The following is a 19,708-nucleotide window of genomic DNA, read 5'->3' on the forward strand; positions in this document are numbered from 1 at the left end:
TCATGTAACAGAATGATGCGTTCTTAGGAAACTCCATGGAGTGTGTTCTTTCATCTTTTATACTATTTATTTTCATTTTATTTCAGAGAGAGAGAGAGGTCTTTCACCCACTGGTTCACTTCCCAGTCTCCTGCAACAGCTGGGCCTGGCCAGGTGGAATGAAGCCAGGGGCCGGGAACCCCATCTGCGTCTCCCACATGGGTGGTGGAGACCCAAGAACCCGAGCCATCGCTGCTGCTCCCGAGGGCACATCAGCGGGAAGCTGGAATCCGAAGCAGAGGAACCGAGTTCAGACCAAGCTCTCCGGCACGGCACGTGGGCAGCCCACGGCGTCACACACGCATCCCATAGGCGCCCAGGTTTCAGAGCTGTCAGCCAATCCGATTCTCAAACTGGGCTGTGCAGGAGAATCTGAGATGGTTGCCCTCTTCAAGGACTGCCTGAGTTCAAGTGCCAGTTCCTCTGCTCACCAAGTGCGCTCTCTCTCTCTCTCTCTAAGATTTATTTATTTTATTTGAAAGGCAGAGGCAGAGAGAGAGAGAGAGAGAGAGAGAGGTCTTCCACCTGCTGGTTCACTCCCCAATTGGCCACAATGGCTGGAGCTGTGCCGACCTGGAGCCAAGAACCAGGAGCTTCTTCCGGGTCTCCCAGTGGGTGCAGGGGCCCAAGCACCTGGGTCATCTTCTACTGCTTTCCCAGGCCACAGCAGAGAGCTGGATCGGAAGTGGAGCAGCCAGGACTCGAACCGGTGCCCCTATGGGATGCCAGCACTGCAGGTGGCAGCTTTACCCTCCACACCACAGCGCCGGCCCCTCACCTAGTTCTTGCCCTTGCGTGGGCTACCCGATCTACTGGGGCCTTGCCTTCCTTACCTGTCAGAGGAGCGGAGGGATGATAGTGCCCGCTGCCTGGGCTGGTGTGAGCATGCCAGTAGCTCTCCCAGGTAAAGTGCTCCCATCACTACCCAGGCCTCCCGTGGTCGTGTGTACAATTACTGCAATTACTCATAGCTCCAAGACGGTCTCCAAAGAATGCAGGATATGACTTACTAGGTTGTTTTAAAAGATTTATTTATTTGAAAGTGAAAGGCACAGTGACGGACAGAGAGAGAGAGAGAGAGAGAGAGAGAGAGAGAGAGAGAGAGACAGAAAGATCTCAAGTGCCCACAATGGCTGGAGCTGGGCCAAGCCAAAGCCAGGAACCAAGAACTCCATCCAGGTCTCCCACATGGGTGACAGGGACCCAGTCACTAGAGCCATCACCTGCCACCCCCCGCCAAGGTGAGCAGTAGCACGAAGCCAGAACTTGTGCAAAACTTGAAGCCAGGGCTTGCGACACAGGAAGTAGGTGTCGCGGGCAGCGTCTCTCCATGGCTGCACCAACCACCCGCCGTGCCACATTTTCACGTTTAATATTCAGTGTGACGGCCGTCACCTGTGTCCGGCCTTCACTGAGCACCCACTGTGTGTGGGCAGTCCAAGCAGGGCGACTGGCAGGTGCGCAGGTGCTGAGGACGGCGCGCGCCAGGGGCCATTTAAGCTGCCAGGTGAATGTCTTATTGATGAGTAAGACAGGCAGAGTCCTATCTTCCAGGCGTTCATATCTCACTGTAGGGAGATGGATAGATCAACCTGGACTATGCTGCCCGATGATAAAACAGGCAAGGGGCTAGAGGGAGGGGAGTGGTCAGGGAGGGCTCCGAGGAGGAGGCGGGTGGCATTTGCGCAGAGGCCTGAAGCATGCGGGTATTTGGGAAATGTTTACCTACCCTGGCGTGGTCAGTGCCTCCTCCCCATCCCTCTCCTCAGCCCTCAATCCCAGGTGGGGCTCCAGCCACCGAAACTCCAGGCCTGGGAGCCGGCACTGTGGCACAGCGGGTCACGCCACCGCCTGTGACGCCAGCATCCCGTGTGGGCACTAACCAGTTCCAAGTCCCGGCTGCTCCCTTCTGATCCAGCTCCCTGCTGATGGCCTGGGAAAGCAGCAGCAAACGGCCCAAGTGCTTGGGCCCCTGCACCCGCATGGGAGACCCGGATGGAGCTCCAGGCACCCGGCTTGCAGTCATCCAAGGTATGAACCAGCAGATGGAAGATTACTTTCTCTGTGTGTCTCTTATCTCTCCCTAACTCTGCCTTTTGAAACAAATATGTCTTTAAGAAGCAGAAGGCAACTCCAGGCCTGTCTTTAAGTTTTCTGCTGAGCCTGTGCCTCCGGGGAAGGGGATTCGTCACCTACCCGCAGCTGCATCTTATCTGGGCTCTTCCTGGTCCTGGGTGAGGTTTTGGTCCCTCCCTTCTACAGCCCAGAGGGGGATGAGGGGCCTCTCTCCAGCCAGCCGGCTGGATAGGAATCTAGATGGGCAGGTGCTGCTGTGGCTGGCGTTGCGTGACCCTGAGTGGGGTTGCTTAACCTCTCTGAACCCACTTCTCCATTAGGGCGCTTTTTTTTTTTCAGGTTTTCATTTATTTGAAAGGCAGAGTGACAGAGAGGGAGAGACAGAGAGGTCTCCCATCCACTGGCTCAGTCCCCGAATGACCACAACAGCTGGAGCTGGCCACCAGGCCAAAGCCAAGAGTGGGTCTCCCACAAGGGTGGCAGGAACTCAAGCACTTGGGCATCCCTGCTGCCCCCCAGGTGCTTTGGGGAACCTGCACCCCAGGAGGCATCTAGACCCACAGGAGCCCCCCTCCAGCTCCCTGGGAGACAGACATAACTGGGAGGGAAAAGGGGCCTCGGGTCTAATTAGTCCCTGGGAAGGGCGGGCCAAGGCTGATAGCTGCCCCAGGGGCAGGGTCACCATCCACCCTGGTGATCCTGGCTCAGGAAGGGCTGGACGCGGGTGGCAGGGACACAGGATAGAAAGGCTGGCAAAGGATCCCGGGGCAGCCACCACCCTCCCCTGCCCCATCCCGCCCAGCCTCGGGGCACCCCCACGAGCACAGGGGCCTCCATCCCACAAAGACACCAACACCACCGCAGAGAAACCAAACCGTTTATTGGCCTGAGTCTGGGTCTCAGGGCTTGGGGGGAGTCTGGGGAGCTAGGTCTGGGGCGGGGCAAGCCTCCCCTAATTGGCTCCTTGCCCCCCCCCCCAACACGCAGCCTTTGCATTCTGGAGGCTGGAGTCAAGTAGCCCTGAGGCCAGCTCTCAAGAGGGGAGATAAACCGGTAGTTCCCCGAGAGGCCGGGCAGGGCCAGACCCCTTGCTTTGGCAGCTGTATCAGGGACATGGCACTGCGGGGAGACGGGACAGCATCCACGCTGCGGGGACACGTGGCGGGGCGAGGTCACAGATGCCATGCACAGGCACACGCACACACGTGTGTACACACACACACACACACACACACGGACGCACATAAATATATTTGTACCGCAATGTCCCTTCCATCCATCCACAGGATTTAGCCAAGTCCTGCCGGGGCAGGAGAGGGGAACAGCGCCCCCAGGAGGCATCCTTGGCCATGACCCCACCCCCTTGCAAGGAGGCACAGCGGGCTCAAGGCTGCCCTGCCTTTGGGGGATCTGGTACCTGGGTTGGGTGGAAGGTGTGGAGGCGGGCACCTGCGGGGGTGGGGGTGGCTGTTTGGGGGTGAGGGTCCTGTACAAACATCTCCCTCCCCTCCCCGATTCTTCTCAAGTTCCACCCTACCCCGCCCAGAGGCCCGAAGCCCTCCAAAGCCTCTTCAAACTGGTTTTTCCAGCCCTTGGTAATTCTTCTGCACCCCAGATAGTGCAAACGAACCAATGAGGTCTGAGAACAGGGAATGAGGCATAGCCCCTGTCCCCTCCCCGCCAACGCCACATACCCAGTGGCATCGGAGGGGAAAGGGAAGAAGTGGCAGCTAGCGACATCCAGGGAGCTCCCGCGAGTCCTGGGGACAGCGGCTGCAGAGGAGTGGCGGGAGGGGGAAATCCAGACAGGGGAGCTGCTGCACACGGGGGCCGCTCCAACGGTTGGGAAATGTTGAAATCCTCCGTACCGAGTGGTGAACCGTGCGCCCGCCTGCTGTCACCCTGGCCCTGTACGGGTCCTTCCCCCACCCTGGGGTCACACTCCAGGACACCACCTGCAGAGCCGCCATCTGCCAAATGTTGTGCAGGAGTCTGCAATGTGGGAGGGAGGGGCGCAAGGGGCGTGGCTTATCTGGCAGCCCCCCTCGCCCAGTTTCTGTCTGAGGTCACCCAGGTTGGCCCCCTCAGACCACCGTGTTGCCCTCCAAATACGTGGGCGACGTGGGCATGTGTACGCCCCTCTCCAGGGAGCTGGAGCTGCGGAGTGGCAGGAGGTGGTGGCCTGGGGTCCCGCTCCGCCGTCGGCCCGGCACCCCGGCCGCCCGCCGCCAGCATTGCAGCGGCCGCAGCACCTCCCGCCGCAGGTCCCGGCTGCGCCACGTGTAGATGACGGGGTTGAGCAGCGAGTTGAGGGTGGCAAAGGCAAAGAAGTACTGGGCCTTGTAGAGGACCGGACAGGCCCGGACAGGACAGGCGTAGTCCAGGAGGAGGATGCTAAAGGCCGGTAGCCAGCACACGATGAAGACGCCCAAGACGATGGTGACGGTCTTGAGCAAGGCCAGCGTCTGCGGGCCGGCCACGTCGGCGTGGCTGGAGCGGACCACGCAGTAGATGCGCACGTACAGCGCCACGATGGCCAGCAGGATGACGGAGAAGATGGTCACGACACAGAGGACGTAGGCTTTGGCGTAGAGCGGCAGGACGGTGGAGCACGCCTCCAGCTGGCCCAGGCAGTTCCAGCCGAGGATGGGCAGGCCGCCGAGGACCAGCGAGATGAACCACGAGGCGCCGATGAGCAGCAGCATGCGGCAGCTCTTGTCGCTGCCGTAGAGCTTGACCTTGGCGATGGCCACCTGCCGCTCGATGGCGATGGCCAGGAGGCTGAAGACGGAGGCGGAGAGGGTGATGAAGGCGGAGCCCTCGCGGGCGAACCACTGCACGGGGGTCAGCCCCAGCGTGACGGAGCCGGACAGCAGGGTGTTGGCCACGAAGGCCACGCCGGCCAGGAGGTCGGAGGCAGCCAGGTTGCCCAGGAACAGGTACATGGCCGAGTGGAACTTGCTGTTCCGAGCCACGGCGATGAGGACCAGTAGGTTCTCCAGGACGATGGCACAGCACAGGACGACGATGACCGCCGAGGCCACCTGGCGTGAGGGCGTCTCCTGGGTGTCCAGCGTCTCCTTGGTGTAGTTATAGTGCTCCAGGACCTTGCTGGGATTCAGGTACTCAGAGTACAAGTTGCCCATGGTGGGGCTCAGCGGCCGGCCGAGCCCATGAGGCTGTCACAGCTGCAGAGGACGGAGAAAGAGAGAGACCGACAAGTCAGAGCCCTGGCGGCCGCCGCGCGGAGGGCTCAAGTTCAAGGTCCGGCTCCACCACGCTGCACGCACGCGGAGTCTCGGGCTGGTCACCACCCCTCCCCAGGGTCTCAAGCTACCCCCGCCCCCAGGCATGGGACAGGCTGGTGGGGGCGGGACTCCTGCATAAGGAGCGGCCTGAGTCAGGGCGAGCTCCCCCAAGTGGCACAGAGGGTACAAAGTGGCCTTCCAGGGCCTCCCAACGATTGTTTCTCTTCCCCAGCACACACGGCAGCCTTGGGCCGCGTGCTGCCTCTGCTGACCCAGGTCAGCCAGATCCGGGCTGCCGATAGCACCCGCCACTGCCTGGGGACTGCAGGCTGAGTCGAAGCCTTGAGGCTGTGTGCGCTTCCCAGATAAGGTCTTGGGGAGACACAGGGCGGCCCCAAGACTCCAGCATCACCGAGGTCACATCATCTTGGAGGCCACAGACCTCGGAGGCCATGCAATTCACTCCAGCCTCTGCCCCGGACAGCCTCATCTGTGCAGCAATGGGAGAAAAAAACCCATTTCTCAAGACTTAGAGGAAAATGACTAAGGAGACACTGTGGACGCCTCCTAAGCGCTCAGCAAGTATTAGCTGACGTCATTGGCTTTCCTCTTCCCATTTAGGACTGGGTGCCCCTCACCCAGTCTCTAGGGATGGGGTGCTGAGGAGGCCAACCACAGCCCCAGCAGCCAGTTCTCACCAGCACCATCCGGCTCTGCCCAGGGACAGGAGGGCCCCAGGAAGGGCGGGCAGGGCGTTGGCACCCCCTCCCCACCAGGATGAAATCCAGATGTGAGGCCCCTGGAACAAACAGGGTGGAGTTCTCAGCTCCCAAGTCACATCCGGTGTGGGAAAGGCTTGGGGGGGTGGAGTTGGATGGGGCAGGGGGGCGCCACCAGAGACCAGTCTGGGAGGTCCTGGACCAGGCGCGATGCGGCAGCTGCTGCTGTAGTCATGTGAGCCGTGAGGGGGCGTGCAGCCCCGCGGGGAGGGGGCCAGGCATTTGTTTCCATGAAACACTGAGTCACTGGCCCCCCCCAACACCTTCAAGGAAAGCTGAAAGGTGGGGGGAGGGAGCGGGAAGACGCAGACCCCGTGGCTAGCTTGGGGCAGGGGAGGGCTCAGGGGTGTCGAGGAGCCCCCCCCCACAAGGAGGAAGCTCCAAGCCTTAGCTGAGGAAGGAGGGGGGCCGGCGGCAGGGAAGAGCCATTCCCGTCCCTGGAACCCGGCCTGGGAGGACCACGTGCGAGCTAGAAGCTCTGTTCCAGAAAAAGGCTGGTTCGGCCGTTCCCAGAGAGCCCGGGAGTGATGGGGGGCTTCCGGGGTTGCCCCGCCGTCCCTGTCCCCGGCCACCCGCTCCGAGGGGCGTCCTGGTCCCCGGCCCCAGGGAGGCATCTGCCCCCCTAAGGCGGAGGGACATCCGTCCTAGTTTGGGAACAGAGAAGGGCTTGTGCACGTCCTCGGGGACAGCTGCCCCGCCCTGATCGCCAACAGAGGCCCCCTTGTTTCCTGGCTGGACAGGGCCCCGAGCTGCCCTGGTGCCCTCTGCCCGCCGCAGCCGGCCCCGGGGCTGCCTTGGCCCAGGCTGCTCCGCGCGTGGGCCGCCGCCGTCGGACCGGAAACAGCCTGCACCTTGATTGGCTCCTTTTCAATCCCAGGACACTGAGCGACGTGCCTATTGGCCTGAGCTTTCCCTCCGCGGCCTCTGATTGGCCCAACGGGGAGTGCCTTAGGGATCGGGTCAGTTAGGGGCGATAGGAGCTTGGTCTTCTCTTAGGGGCCAAGTTAGAGCTATGTGGGTGTCCCTGGCCGGGAGGGGAGTGGGGTTTGAACCGCAGCCTGACAGCTGGGTCACCTCCATCAGTTGCCCCTAGGCTGCCCTGGACTGCTGGGTCCCCTCCTGGCGTTCCTAATTGAGGATCGAGGTCCTGGGGCAGGCCTGGAAAGCACACTGGCTGGTGGGCCAGAGGCCCAGCGTGTGTCCACGGCTGCCCCCTCCCCAGCCTGGCTTAGTGGCAGAGAGAGATTTACTGCCACTTTCTGGACAAATCAGATATGGGTTCTACTCTGGGACCCTGAGGACTGGCACACACACACTGCCCACCCCCCCACAAAGAATTCCATTCCTTGGGGTGCTGCAGTCCCACCATCTCCCCCACCACCACAGGGGGCGGGGGGCGGTGTGCAGGTCTCACCCTCCTCGCTGAGCCTTTGCTGAGGAGTGGATGGAGGCTTCTGGGAAAGAGGAAGCTGGCGGTGAGAGGCCTGCCTCGCCGGCTTCCCCGGCTCCCCCCGGCTCACCGCGGAGCCGGCCCCCTTCTTCACTTTCACCCAAGCCGTCTGGACGCTCCCTCTGGGAGGCCCGGGAGGACGCCAGTGGACTCAGAACGAGGAGGCTGTCCAGCTGCAGGGCCAGGATGGATGGGGGTGGGATGGGGGGGCGCTGGAGGAAGGTTCAGTGGCTTCCAGGTTCCTCTCCAGCCCCTCCTGGTGCCAAAGAGAACCTGTGCTTATACTTCTTGCTGGTCACCCACATTCTCCCTGATACCATACCCCGAGCCGGGGTGGGGGCAGCTCTAGACCCTGTCTTTCTCCTGGCCTCCCTCTCTGGCTGTCACGTGCCAGGCTCCATCCCCAAGCAGCCAGGGAGAGCTTCCAAGTTAGAGCTCGCATGGCTCCCTATGGCCCCAACAGCCTAGCCGCTGCCTCCCCCAACTCCTCTCTCGCTGCCCGACCTCCCCCGCTCCCAGGCCTCCTACTCCGGTTTCCACCCCGACCTCTGAGCCTTCGCCCCCCTGTTCCTCTGACACACTCTTCCCCCATATGCCTGAATCACTGGTCTACTCCGCATCTGTCAGGTTGCACATTGAAGGCCACTTGCACGGAGGGGCCTCCCGTGTCACTCATAGCGTCTTGCCTTATTATCTTCACAGCCCGACCACAATCGGAAATTATCATGTTTTTGGTACGGTTCCTGTCTGGCTTCCACATCCCTCTGCAGGCCCTCCAGCGACCATGCAGTGTGCACGGATGGATGCATGCATGAATGCATGAACCAAGTGGCAGTGCAGACTGGAGAGGCCTCTGGGAACCCCCACCCGCGAAGCCCCGCGCGTCTCCGTGGAGACGGCCACAGCCACAGGGCCCGCCCCCTGCGCCGCACTCTCCAGTCGCTGCCGCCTTATCTGGCCGAGGAATGCGCGGTATCCACACTGGCTCACGCGCGCGCGGGGGGCTGGGGGCCGCGCCTCCTCGCTCCCGAGAGACAGCCGCGCGCGCGCGCGAGACCCCCCCCCACTCCTCCACGTCGGGGTGAACGACTCCCCCTGGATTCCGCTAGGGGGCCTGGTTCGAGATTGCCGGGACTTCTGGGGAGGGGGCGATCCCAGCGGCAGCCGTGCCACGAGCGCCTCGCCCGCGTCACGCCACGCGGAGGGCCGTGGGCTCAGCGCGTGGCGCCCCGAGCGTGTGACAAGGGCAGAGACGGAGGAGGGGGTGGAAATCCCCGAGTGAGTCAACTCGTGCAGACGAAGGGGGGCGAGGGCCAGACGTTCTGCGGGGCTCGGGACCACGCGGGGGTCTGCGCCACGCGCACCTTTCCCCAAGCCCCATCCCCAGGCCCCAAGGGAAACTAGGAGGCGGCCGGGCCACGGAGTAACCATCTCTTCCCTTCCAGAACAAAGCCACGCCCCCGCGGGAGGGGGAGGGGACCCACAACGAGGGGAAACTGAGGCACGAAGTCGGAGGTGCTGGCGGTGAGCGGCTCTGCCTTCCCCGGGGGCCCGCCCCTTGGTCTGAAGGCTCCGCGGCGCGTTGAGCCTTGCGCCCCCGCTCTGCCCCGGCTAGCCTGGAGGGGTGCCGCGCCCCTCCCCCAGACACAGTCCCCACCCCGCCCCCCGAACTCTGGACACACGGTCCAGCCTCCCAAAGTCTCCAGCCGAAAGCGCTCGGATTCCGCCTTCTCGGCGCCAACTTCCTGCCCCGGGGGGGAGGCGGCGGGTTCGCGGCCGAGTCAGTGGAAGCCGCCCCGAGCCGTGGAGAGGGCGCGCGGCGCCCGGCCGGTCCGTGCAGCTGGGACACGGGCGGCGCGTGCGCGCCCTGATGCGCCCGGGACCCCTAGCCCGGCCTCCCAGCTCCGATCCCGCGACCTCAGGGGCCCGGGGCCCGCCCTTTCGGCCTCTCCCTCGCCGAGCGCCGCTCACCTGGCTAGGCCGGCCCGGGTCCCTACCCTGGCCGGAGAGGCCTTGGCATCTGCGTGCCCGGGGCGGCCGCGTCTGGAGCCGAGGCTGCCGGCCGGGTTCGGCGGCGTCCCGGGGCTGGGGACTGGGAACCGAAGGGGGCGGGGAAGAGCCGCCGCCTCGGCCCCCAGCTTGCCCCGCCCTGCGCTCCTCCCCTTTCCGGCGGCGGCTGCAATGAATTCCAGATGTGGCCGGCCGGCCGGGGCGCGCGCGGGGGCCGGCAGGGGCGGTTCGCAAGGGTCCCTTTGTCCGCACCCCCCACCTCTCTCTCTCGCCCTCCCGCTCCCAGCCCCCACCCGTGAGAACCGGCCGGCGCGTGACGTCATGCAGTCCCGTGATGTCACGGTAGTCCTGACCAGGTAGGTGGCCTCAACCTCAAACTGTCTTGAATTTCATATGTGCCCTTGGCCTCGGACCCCGGACTGGAGGCGGGCACCGCCAGATCCCCTGATCTCTCTTTACCCAACCAGGAGCCGCGAAGCACCTACTCTGTGTTAAAGCGGTATCCACACAGCAGTGCCTACTGTGTGCCACACTCTGTCCCTAAGACAGGATTGGCCTCTGCCCCGAAAAGACCCCAGAAATCGGGCGCCGGTGTTTGTGTGTGCAGGCACTCAGTTTGCGTGTGTATTTACCATGGATGACAGGGCTCCCAGCTTCATGGAAAATGCATATTATGGGAAAAAAAACTATGCAAGGATTTCAACTTTTTTTGCATCAAAATACTTATCGTTTATTTTCATTTGTTCACAAACTTAAAACATTTTGTTTATTTGTTGTCCTTTCATTTGGGCGGGGGAGGGAGAAACAGACAGAGAGATCGTCTGTCTGCTGGTTTACCCACCAAGTGCCAGCAACAACCGGGGCTGGACCAGCTCGAAACTGGGGACCTGGAATTCAATCCAGGTCTTCCATTCACTGGGTCACTCCCCAAATGGCCACAATGGCCAGAGCTGGGCTGATCTGAAGCCAGGAGCCAAGAGCTTCTTCCAGGTCTCCCACGTGGGTGCAGGGGCCCAAGGACTTGGCCATCTTCCACTGCTTTCCCAGGCGCATTAGCAGGAAGTGGGATTGGAAGTGGAGCAGCCAGGACTTGAACCAGGTACCCCAATACAGGATGCCAGCATCCCCACGGTGGCTGAACTGTTGGAAGTACGCTTGGGTGGTAAGCAAGCTACTCTATGCTCTGCATCATTCTAAAGGCTGGGGATGGATCAGTGAAGAAAACAGACACAACTTCCTGGCCAGGGCGTGTGTGCGTGCGCACACATGTGTGTGCGTGCATGTGTGTGCATTTGTGTGCACGTGTGTGCATGGGTGAGTGCATGTGCATGTGTGCATGTGTGTGCCTGCCCTTGTGTGTGTGTGTGTGTGCGCATGTGTGAGTGTGCACGTGTGCGTGTGTGTGTGTGATATTCTGCACACGTCAGAACATCAGAACACGGCCACAAGCAGAAGCTGGTGCATTTCCTGAGAGATGGGAGACCGGCTGGGAGGAAGGCGTCTTCCACTCCCTGAGCACTGTGTGCTTTTTGATTTTTCTAACACATGCATAGCTCTCCTGTTCTCCCAATGAATTCAGTTTTAAAAATGAAGGCTGCTTGAGGCCGGCGCCGTGGCTCACTAGGCTAATCCTCCGCCTTGCGGCGCAGGCACACCGGGTTCTAGTCCCGGTCGGGGCGCCGGATTCTGTCCCCGTTGCCCCTCTTCCAGGCCAGCTCTCTGCTGTGGCCAGGGAGTGCAGTGGAGGATGGCCCAAGTGCTTGGGCCCTGCACCCCATGGGAGACCAAGAGAAGCACCTGGCTCCTGGCTTCAGATCAGCGCTGTGCGCCGGCCGCGGCGGCCATTGGAGGGTGAACCAACGGCAAAAAGGAAGACCTTTCTCTCTGTCTCTCTCTCTCTCTCACTGTACACTCTGCCTGTCAAAAAAAAAAAAAGAAAAATGAAGGCTGCTTGATACTGAGAGAGTGTGATTGACCAAAAAAAGGAGAGAGTGGTTAATTTTACTTTTCTGTCTGTGCAAGGGTGCTTGCAAAAGTTTGCAGAAACTGGAGTCAGAGGCTAAGATCAGAGGCAGGCATTTAGCGTAGGGCTGAAGATGCTGCGAGTCCCAGCTCCGCTTCTGATCCAGCCTCCTGCACGTGTGCAGCCTGGGAGGCAGCAGGTGATGGCTTGAGTGCTTGGCTCTGCTCCATCCACGTAGGAGACCCGGATGGGGTTCTGGGCTCCTGGCTTCGGTCTGGCTGTGGTGGGCATTTGGGGAGTGAACCGGTTGATGGAAGAAGAGATCTCTGTTCCTGTCTGTCTCTGCCTTCCAAATTAATAAGCAAAATAAAATAAGTTTATTCTGGTGCAAAAAAATACTCGGAAATCCATGCACACGTGGGGTCTTCAAAAAGTTCGTGGGAATGCATAGCATGAGGAACACAGACGAATGTCAAAAATTTTTGTACAGAATAAATTATTTTGTAGTTTCATTGTCAACTAACTTTTTAGGGGTCAGTGTGGTGGTGCCACCTGCCTGCGGCGCCAGCATCTCGTGTGAGAGCAGGTTCAAGTCTTGGCTGCTCCATTTCAGTTAGATCCAGCTCTCTGCCCTTCAAATAGATAAATCTTTAAAATAAAAAGCAAAAAACCTCTTAAAGCACCCTCATGTATCAGTAGAGAGTGTCTGAAAAGCAAAATAGAACAAAAAGAGGTGCTGGTGCTATGGCATAGCGGGTAAAGCTGCCACTTGCAGTGCCAGCATCCCGTGTGGGCGCCGGTTCAAGTCCCGGCCGCTCCACTTCCGATCCAGCTCTCTGCTGTGGCCTGGGAAAGCAGTGGAAGATGGCCCAAGTCCTTGGGGCCCTGCACCGGTGTGGGAGACCCGGAAGAAGCTCCTGGCTCCTGGCTTCAGCCCGGCCCAGCTCTGGCCATTGTGGCCATTTGGGAAATGAACCAGCGGCTGAAAGACCTCTCTCTCTCTCTCTCTCTCTCTCTCTCTCTTTCTCTCTCTTTCTCTCTCTCTCTGCCTTTGCCTCTCTGTAACTCTGCCTTTCAAACAAATAAATAGATCGTAAAAAAGAGATTTGGAATCGATCCCTGAATGCCAATGAGGAGACATACATTGGGCATTCCCAGGAGAGCACGGCGCACGGCTTGTTTGTGTGTCGGAGTGTATTTATAAAGGCCACACAAATACACTCACATTTGCCTGGGGTCGCACGGGTCGGCTCCAGGTGCAGGCACGAGACACTGGTCACAGCCACTGCCCTCAGACAGGGGAAGTAGAGACAGGGAAAGTAGGTGAGAAGGGGCCCCTTGCTACGGTGTACCCTGGGGAACCATTTGAAGTTTTGAGTTGGCGTGACCAATTCAAGCAATTTACAAAGAGATGGAAAATGGAGTCTCTGGGGTAGGTGTTGTGGCACAGCTGGTGAAAACACTACTTGGGACACCCTTGCTCCACTCAGAGCGCCTGGTTCAAGCCCTGACTGCTCCACTTCCCATCCATCCCGGGAGGCAGCAGGGGAGGGCCAAAGTGCCTGGGCCCCTGACACCCACGTGGGAGACCCGGATGGAGCTCCTGGCTCCTGGCTTCAGCCTGGCCCAGCCCCAGCTGTTGCAGCCATTTGAGGGACGGAAGATCCAACTCCCGTTCTGCCTCTCCTGTTGCTCTACCTTTGGAATAACTTTGTAAAAAGTAACAAGTAGCAGGTAAAACCGCCACCTGCAGCGCCGCCATCCCACAGAGGTGCCGGTTCGAGTCCCGGCTGCTCCACTTCCGATCCAGCTCTCTGCTGTGGCCTGGGAAAGCAGTGGAAGATGGCCCAAGTCCTTGGGCCCCTGCACCCCCATGGGAGACCTGGAAGAAGCTCCTGGCTCTCGGGTTCAGATCGGCCTAACTCTGGCCATTGCAACCATTTGGGGGAGTAAACCAATGGATGGAAGACCTCTCTCTCTCTCTGCCTCTCTGTAACTCTGCCTTACAAATAAATAAATAAATATTTTTAAAAAATAAGTAACCAAGTCCCATGGCCGGCGCTGTGATACAGCCAGTGAAGCCACCACCCGCAGGGCTGGCATCCCACATGGGCGCCGGTTCAAATCCCGGCTGCTCCACTTCCAACCCAACACCCAGCTAATGCGCCTGGGAAAGCCCCAGAGGATGGCACAAGTGCTTGGGCCCCTGCACTCACATGGGAGACCCGGGTGAAGCTCCTGGATCCTAGCTTCAGCCTGGCCCAGCCCTGGTGTTGTAGCCATTTGGGGAGTGAACCAGTAGATAGAAGATTTCTTTTTGCCTCTGGCACTCCCTCTCTGTAACTCTGCCTTTCAAATAAACAAATATTTTTTAAAGGTTTATTTACTTATTTGAGAGGCAGAGTTACAGACACAGACAGAGAGAGAGGTCTTCCATCTGCTGGTTCACTCCCCAAATGGCCATGATGGCCAGAGCTGGGCCGATCCACGGCCAGGAGCCAGGAGCTTCTTCCAGGTCTCCCATGTGGGTACAGGGGGCCAAGAACTTGGGCCATGATCCAGGGCTTTCCCAGGCCATAGCAGAGAGCTGGATTGGAAGTGGAGCAGCTGGGACTTGAACCGGTGCCCATATGGGATGCTGGCACTGCAGGTGGCTGCTTAGCCTACTACACCACAGCGCCAGCCACAAATAAATAAATATTAAAAAAAAATAGTAACCAAGTCTCTAGACTTGTAAAATAGCTCTTGTAATAAGAAATTAAAAATATCAATAATAAACATTGTTAATAAACATATCAATGTTTGATATTAAATTGACACTGATAAGCATATTTAATTATTAACACATGAATATTAAGAATCAACATATTAGGGTGGTCGCTTGGTACAGCAATTAAGACCCTCACTAGGTCACCACACCCCATGTCTGGGGATCTGGGTTCAAGTCCGGATCCACTTTTGAGCCCAGCTCCCTGCTAACACACAGCCTGGGAGGCAGCAGGTGATGGTTCAAGTACCTGGGTCCCTGCCACTCAGGGGAAACTTGAACTGTGCTCCTGGCTCCTGGCTTTGGCCTGACCCCGCCCAGCTGTTGTGGGCCTCTGGGGAGTGAGGCAGCAGATGGAAGACCTCCTTTTCTCTCTCTCTCTGTATCTCTGCTTTTCAAATAAAATAAGAATAATCTTTTAAAATGTACTCAACATATTCATGCTACGTATTTGCATACAACATTACGCATACGATACACATGAGGAGTCTTCAAAAAGTTCATGGGAAATTCGGATTATGAAAAACTATGCATGGCTCTCAAAATGTTTTTGGTACCGAAATCAACATACAATTCCATCTCCCCATGAACTTGCTGAAGTGCTCCTGGATGGGGACCTGCGCCAGGCCCTGGTGGTGCCCCCTTGGCTGCTGCCATGCAAAGCTGACAGTCCGATGGAGGAGGCAGGGAAGAAAGCAGCTGGTTCTCATGCAGAGTCCCGGGGCTTTCATGAGCGGCTAAGGAAAGTCAGAGAGGAGAGGTTCGCTCTGGACTCTGCTCCTTTTCCTGGGCTAGATCTCTCGGGGCTCCTTGGTTCCAGACCTCACTGCACACACACACACACACCCCCCACGCGCCGCCGCCAGGTGAGGTGGTTGCCAAGGCAACGTCAAGGCAGCAGGTGTTCAACCCGCAGCGGAGGAGGCACAAAGAAAACTGGGTGCTTGGCTCCCGCGTGCGCGGGAGCTATCGAGCGGAAATCACAACCCTTTGTGGGGACCTGAAGGCTGGGGAGGAAGTGCCCCCACCACCTCTGCTTGCCTGGGCTGGCTCAGCAATTCACCATCTCCCCAGGGACCTGGGGGTGGGGGTGATGTCAAGGCCACAGACGTATCCGGCCGTCTGGGGTGTGTGGGGGGGGAGACGAGGCTCTCAGACAAAGGTGATGTCCCCAGAGACCAGAGACGGCTCGGACACTCGGCCAGGCAACTTCCCCCTCCCTCTGTCTGCTGGGGCACTGCGAGGTCTCGGCCGGGTCATCTGGAAGACACAGGGGACCTGGACGTCCCAGTGGCCTGGGGGTGGGCGCCCGGGCGCCTCCCGAGCGAGGTAACAGTGGGGGAGGAAGGAAGCAAGCTCTTTTCTGGGACAGCTTCCAGGCAGGGCAAATAAAGGAGAAGGAAGAGGCTCCGAGGAGCGTCCAGTAATTACAGGGGCTAATGGTCACGGGCCACAGGCTGGGCCTCCTGCATCCTCGGAACCCACGGAGGCTGCCACTGTGCCCGTCATCATGGTGTTGCACTTCATTTAGCCACAGATGGACGGACAGAGCGATCCATCACTCTCATCTACTGGTTCTCTCCCCATATACCTGCTGCACCGGCTGGGGCTGAGCTAGACCAAGCCAGGAGCCTGGAGCTCCATCCGGGCCTCCCGTGCTGGTGGCAGGGACCCAAGGACTTGAGCCATCACCTGCTGCCTCCAGAGTGCTCATTAGCAGGGAGCTGGAGTCAGGGCTGGAACCCAGGTGCTTGGATACACGACGCAGGTGCCCCAGTGCTGGGCTAACAGCCAGGCCAACCACCGATTTTGTTTGCTTGATTTGTTTTTTTAAGTGGTTATTTTTGTTCTCCAAAGAGTTATTTATTTATTTGAAAGGCTTAGCGAGAGAGAGAGAGAGAGAGATGAGAAAGAGCTAAAGTAGCCAAGTTTGGGCCAGACCAAAGCCAGGAGCCAGGAACTCCATCCAGGTCTCCCACGTGAGTGGTGGGGGCCCAAGCACTTGGGCCATCATTTTGCTGCTTTTCCAAGCTGGATTGGGAGTGGAGCAGCCGGGACTCGAACCCGTACCCTGATATGGGATGCCGGTGTCATCAAGTGGCAGCTTGACCGGCCAGACTACAACGCCAGTCCCTCCCTCCATCCGCCCATTTTAAAGATGAGGCAAGTCAAGGCACACGGGCGTGGTGGGTTTTGAAGCCTGGCCCCTCTCAGCCCAGCGGCCCTGGCTCTCTGTCCTCCATTCCATCCCGGGCCCCGCGTCATCCTCGCCATCCTTGTCCCAGCCCAGGTGGACGCTGGCTTCGGCCGAGGACCGGGGACATTCCTCACAACCCACAGTCCGGGTCAAGGGGACCCTGGGCCTCCAGCTTCTGGCAGCCGGGGCCGAGCAGGGAGAAGTGTCTGAAATGGATTCTGACTTTCTCATCACCGCCCCGGCGCTGGGGGAGGGGCCCCAGGCTGCAGAGAGCCCTTCCAGATGTTGCGTTTGGCAGCAGGGGAGCTGCAGCCGCCTCCTCCCGACTGTCCGTCCGTCCGTGGGCCCGGGGCCTGCTTTCGGCTGCAGGGGTGGGGTGGGGAGGCTCCGGCACAGGCCGCCCTCTGCCACGTCTGTAGCAGACGCAACCCCAGCCCTCGGAGCCTGGGAGCGGTGGGCTCTCTCTCCTGCCTGAGGGAGGCCTGCAGAACTGCAGGGGTGGGGGGCGGGAAAGCCGAAGCGGCCCCACTTCTCAGCCAGGCTCCCTGCCGCTCCCCCCTACACACAATGGTAACAGCTGGGGCACGAACTGGGCACAGTGGTTAAGACACCGCTTCAGATGCCTGCGTCCCATATCCGGCACCTGGGGGTTCAGTCTCGGCTCCACTTCCGATTCCAACTTCCTGTTAAGGCACCTTGGGGGGCAGCAGGTCATGGCTCAAGTGTTTGGGTCCCTGCCACCCGTGTGGGAGACCCGGATGGAGTTCCCGGCTCCTGGCTTCAGCCTGGCCCAGCCTCAGGCTGTCACAGGGGCACTTGACAGTGAACCAGTATTTGGGAGACCTACGTATGCCTGGTTCTTACTCTTTACTTATTTATTTGAAAGGCAGAGTGACAGAAAGAGATGGATGAGAGGGAGAGGGAGAGGGGGAGGGAGAGGGAGAGGGAGAGGGAGAGGGAGAGGGAGAGGGAGAGGGAGAGGGAGAGGGAGAGGGAGAGGGAGAGGGAGAGGGAGAGGGAGAGGGAGAGGGAGATCTTCTAGCCACTGGTTCACTTCCCAAATGATTGCAACAACTGGAAATGGGCCAGACCAAAGGCAGGAGCCAGGAGCTCCATCCGGGTCTCCCACGTGGCTGCAGGGGCCCAAGCACTTGGGTCATCACCTGCTGCTTCCCCAGGCGCATTAGCGGGGAGCTGGGTCAGAAGTGGAGCAGCCGGGTTTCAAACTGGCACCCATATGGGATGCTGGCATCGCAGGCAGCAGCTTAGCCCACTGAGCCACAGTGCTGACCCCTACATAAATAATTTTTAAACACGGATTTCTGTTTTGGTGTAAAGAAAACTTGTGAACTCCATCAGTTTCTTTCATTATATACATTTTTCATGAGCTTCTTGAAGACCCTCTGGTATGGAAAAAGTTCTTTTTTTTTTTTTTTTTTTTTTTTTGCACCACATAAGCTTCGTCTTTTAGTTCCACTCTGCCTGAGCTTTCTGAAGTCCCCTGGTGTAGACCGTCTCGGCATCAGGGCTGATGACGGGGTTGGCCTCAGCCACACCAGTGTCACCAAGCGCCTGGATTCAGTCCCAGCTCCACTCCCAACGCCAGCTTCCTGCGCATGCGCACCCTGGGAGGAGGCAGTGACGGCTCAGGTACTTGGGCCCCTGCCACCCACGGGGGAGACCCGGCTGGAGCTCTGGGCTCCTGCCTTTGCCCTGGCTATTAGGGGCACTTGGGGAGTGAACCAGGGATGGAATCTCTTTCTCTCTCTGTCTCTCTCTGTCTCTGTCTCTGTCTCTTGATCTCTTTGTGTGTGTCTGCCTTTGAAAAAAAATTAAAGAAATTTTATTTTACTCTTTAAAAAAGTGGCATTCCACACTTTTTAAAATTGATGTATTTGAGGCCGGCGCCGCAGCTCACTAGGCTAATTCTCCGCCTTGCGGTGCCGGCACACCGGGTTCTAGTCCCGGTCGGGGCGCCGGATTCTGTCCCGGTTGCCCCTCTTCCAGGCCAGCTCTCTGCTGTGGCCCGGGAGTGCAGTGGAGGATGGCCCAAGTGCTTGGGCCCTGCACCCCATGGAAGACCAGGAGAGGCACCTGGCTCTTGCCTTCGGATCAGTGTGGTGCGCCGGCTGCAGCGCACCAGCCGAAGCAGCCACTGGAGGGTGAACCAACGGCAAAGGAAGACCTTTGTCTCTCTCACTGTCCACTCTGCCTGTCAAAAAAAAATTTATGTATTTGAAAAGCAGAGTTAGAGAGAGAGAGAGAGAGAGAGAGAGAGAGAGAGAGATCTTGTACCTTCTGTTTCACTCCCCAAATGGTAGCAACATCAGGACTGGATGAGGTGGAAGCCAGGAGCCTGGCGCTCCATCCAGGTCTCCCGCGTGGGTGGCAGGGGCCCAAGTCCTCGGGCTGTCACCCTCTGCTTCCCCATGCACATTGGCTGGGAGCTGGATGGGAAGTGGAGCAGCAGGTGCTGAGACGTGGGATGGCAGAGTCACATGAACCAGCGATCGTAAGGGATCCTGTGTTGTGGGTGGTGGCTTAACCTGCTGCACCACAGCGCCGGCCCCAGAAATTTTATCTGCAAAGAACTTAGCATATAGGGAGGCCACGTTCAACGGGAGAAACCCCTTGGGTTCCCCCCCGCCCTCCCATGGGCTACGGGGACCTCAGGTGCCAGCCTCAGCCCCCAGCCTTGCAGGTGGGCCAGGGCATGAGACGAGACGTGGGCTCAGGAGGGAATGGGACAGTGACAGCCCATTTCACAGACGAGAGAACTGAGGTTTGCACAGCCCCTGTGACCTGGCCTGGGCTCCAAGCCTCACGGGGTGGGGAGGGGGGGGTCAGGCTCTGCCCACACCTGGCTCCAGGGCCTCTCTGGCCCTTTCTCTGTTCCCCCCACACCACCCCACCCCCACCATTGTGGTTTCTCAGGGAACTGAAGGCAATGGAACTGTTTATGCAAATCAGCCCCCTCCCCAGGGGCTGGAGGGGGGCCTTGCGGGAGACAGCTCCCCCCCTCCCTCTCCCCCTCCCCCTCTTCCTCCTCCTCCCCCTCCTCCCAGGGCTTGCCAGTTGCCCGCAAACTGAGCAAAAACCAAACACACAGCAGATGTGGGGGCAGGCTGTGGGGGAGGGGTGCTGGAGGCAGCCAGGAGCCCCCCCTCCTGTCCTGTACC

The 19,708-nt window shown here is 59.4% G+C and overlaps 1 protein-coding gene across 1 annotated transcript; it reads right to left on the reverse strand.

The window, feature by feature from the left end:
- Positions 1-2,976: 2,976 nt before the first annotated feature.
- On the reverse strand, positions 2,977-9,754 carry S1PR2 (sphingosine-1-phosphate receptor 2). The gene is given in 2 exon segments (NM_001198958.2): positions 2,977-5,303; positions 9,564-9,754. A coding segment is annotated over 1 exon segment (1,062 nt). The 5' UTR covers positions 5,262-5,303; positions 9,564-9,754; the 3' UTR covers positions 2,977-4,199.
- Between the last annotated feature and the right edge of the window lie 9,954 nt (positions 9,755-19,708).

Source organism: Oryctolagus cuniculus, chromosome 16 (genome assembly GCF_051225735.1).
Source record: "Oryctolagus cuniculus isolate XC-2025 breed Fujian yellow rabbit chromosome 16, ASM5122573v1, whole genome shotgun sequence".
In the NCBI taxonomy this organism is placed as follows: Eukaryota; Metazoa; Chordata; class Mammalia; order Lagomorpha; family Leporidae; genus Oryctolagus; species Oryctolagus cuniculus.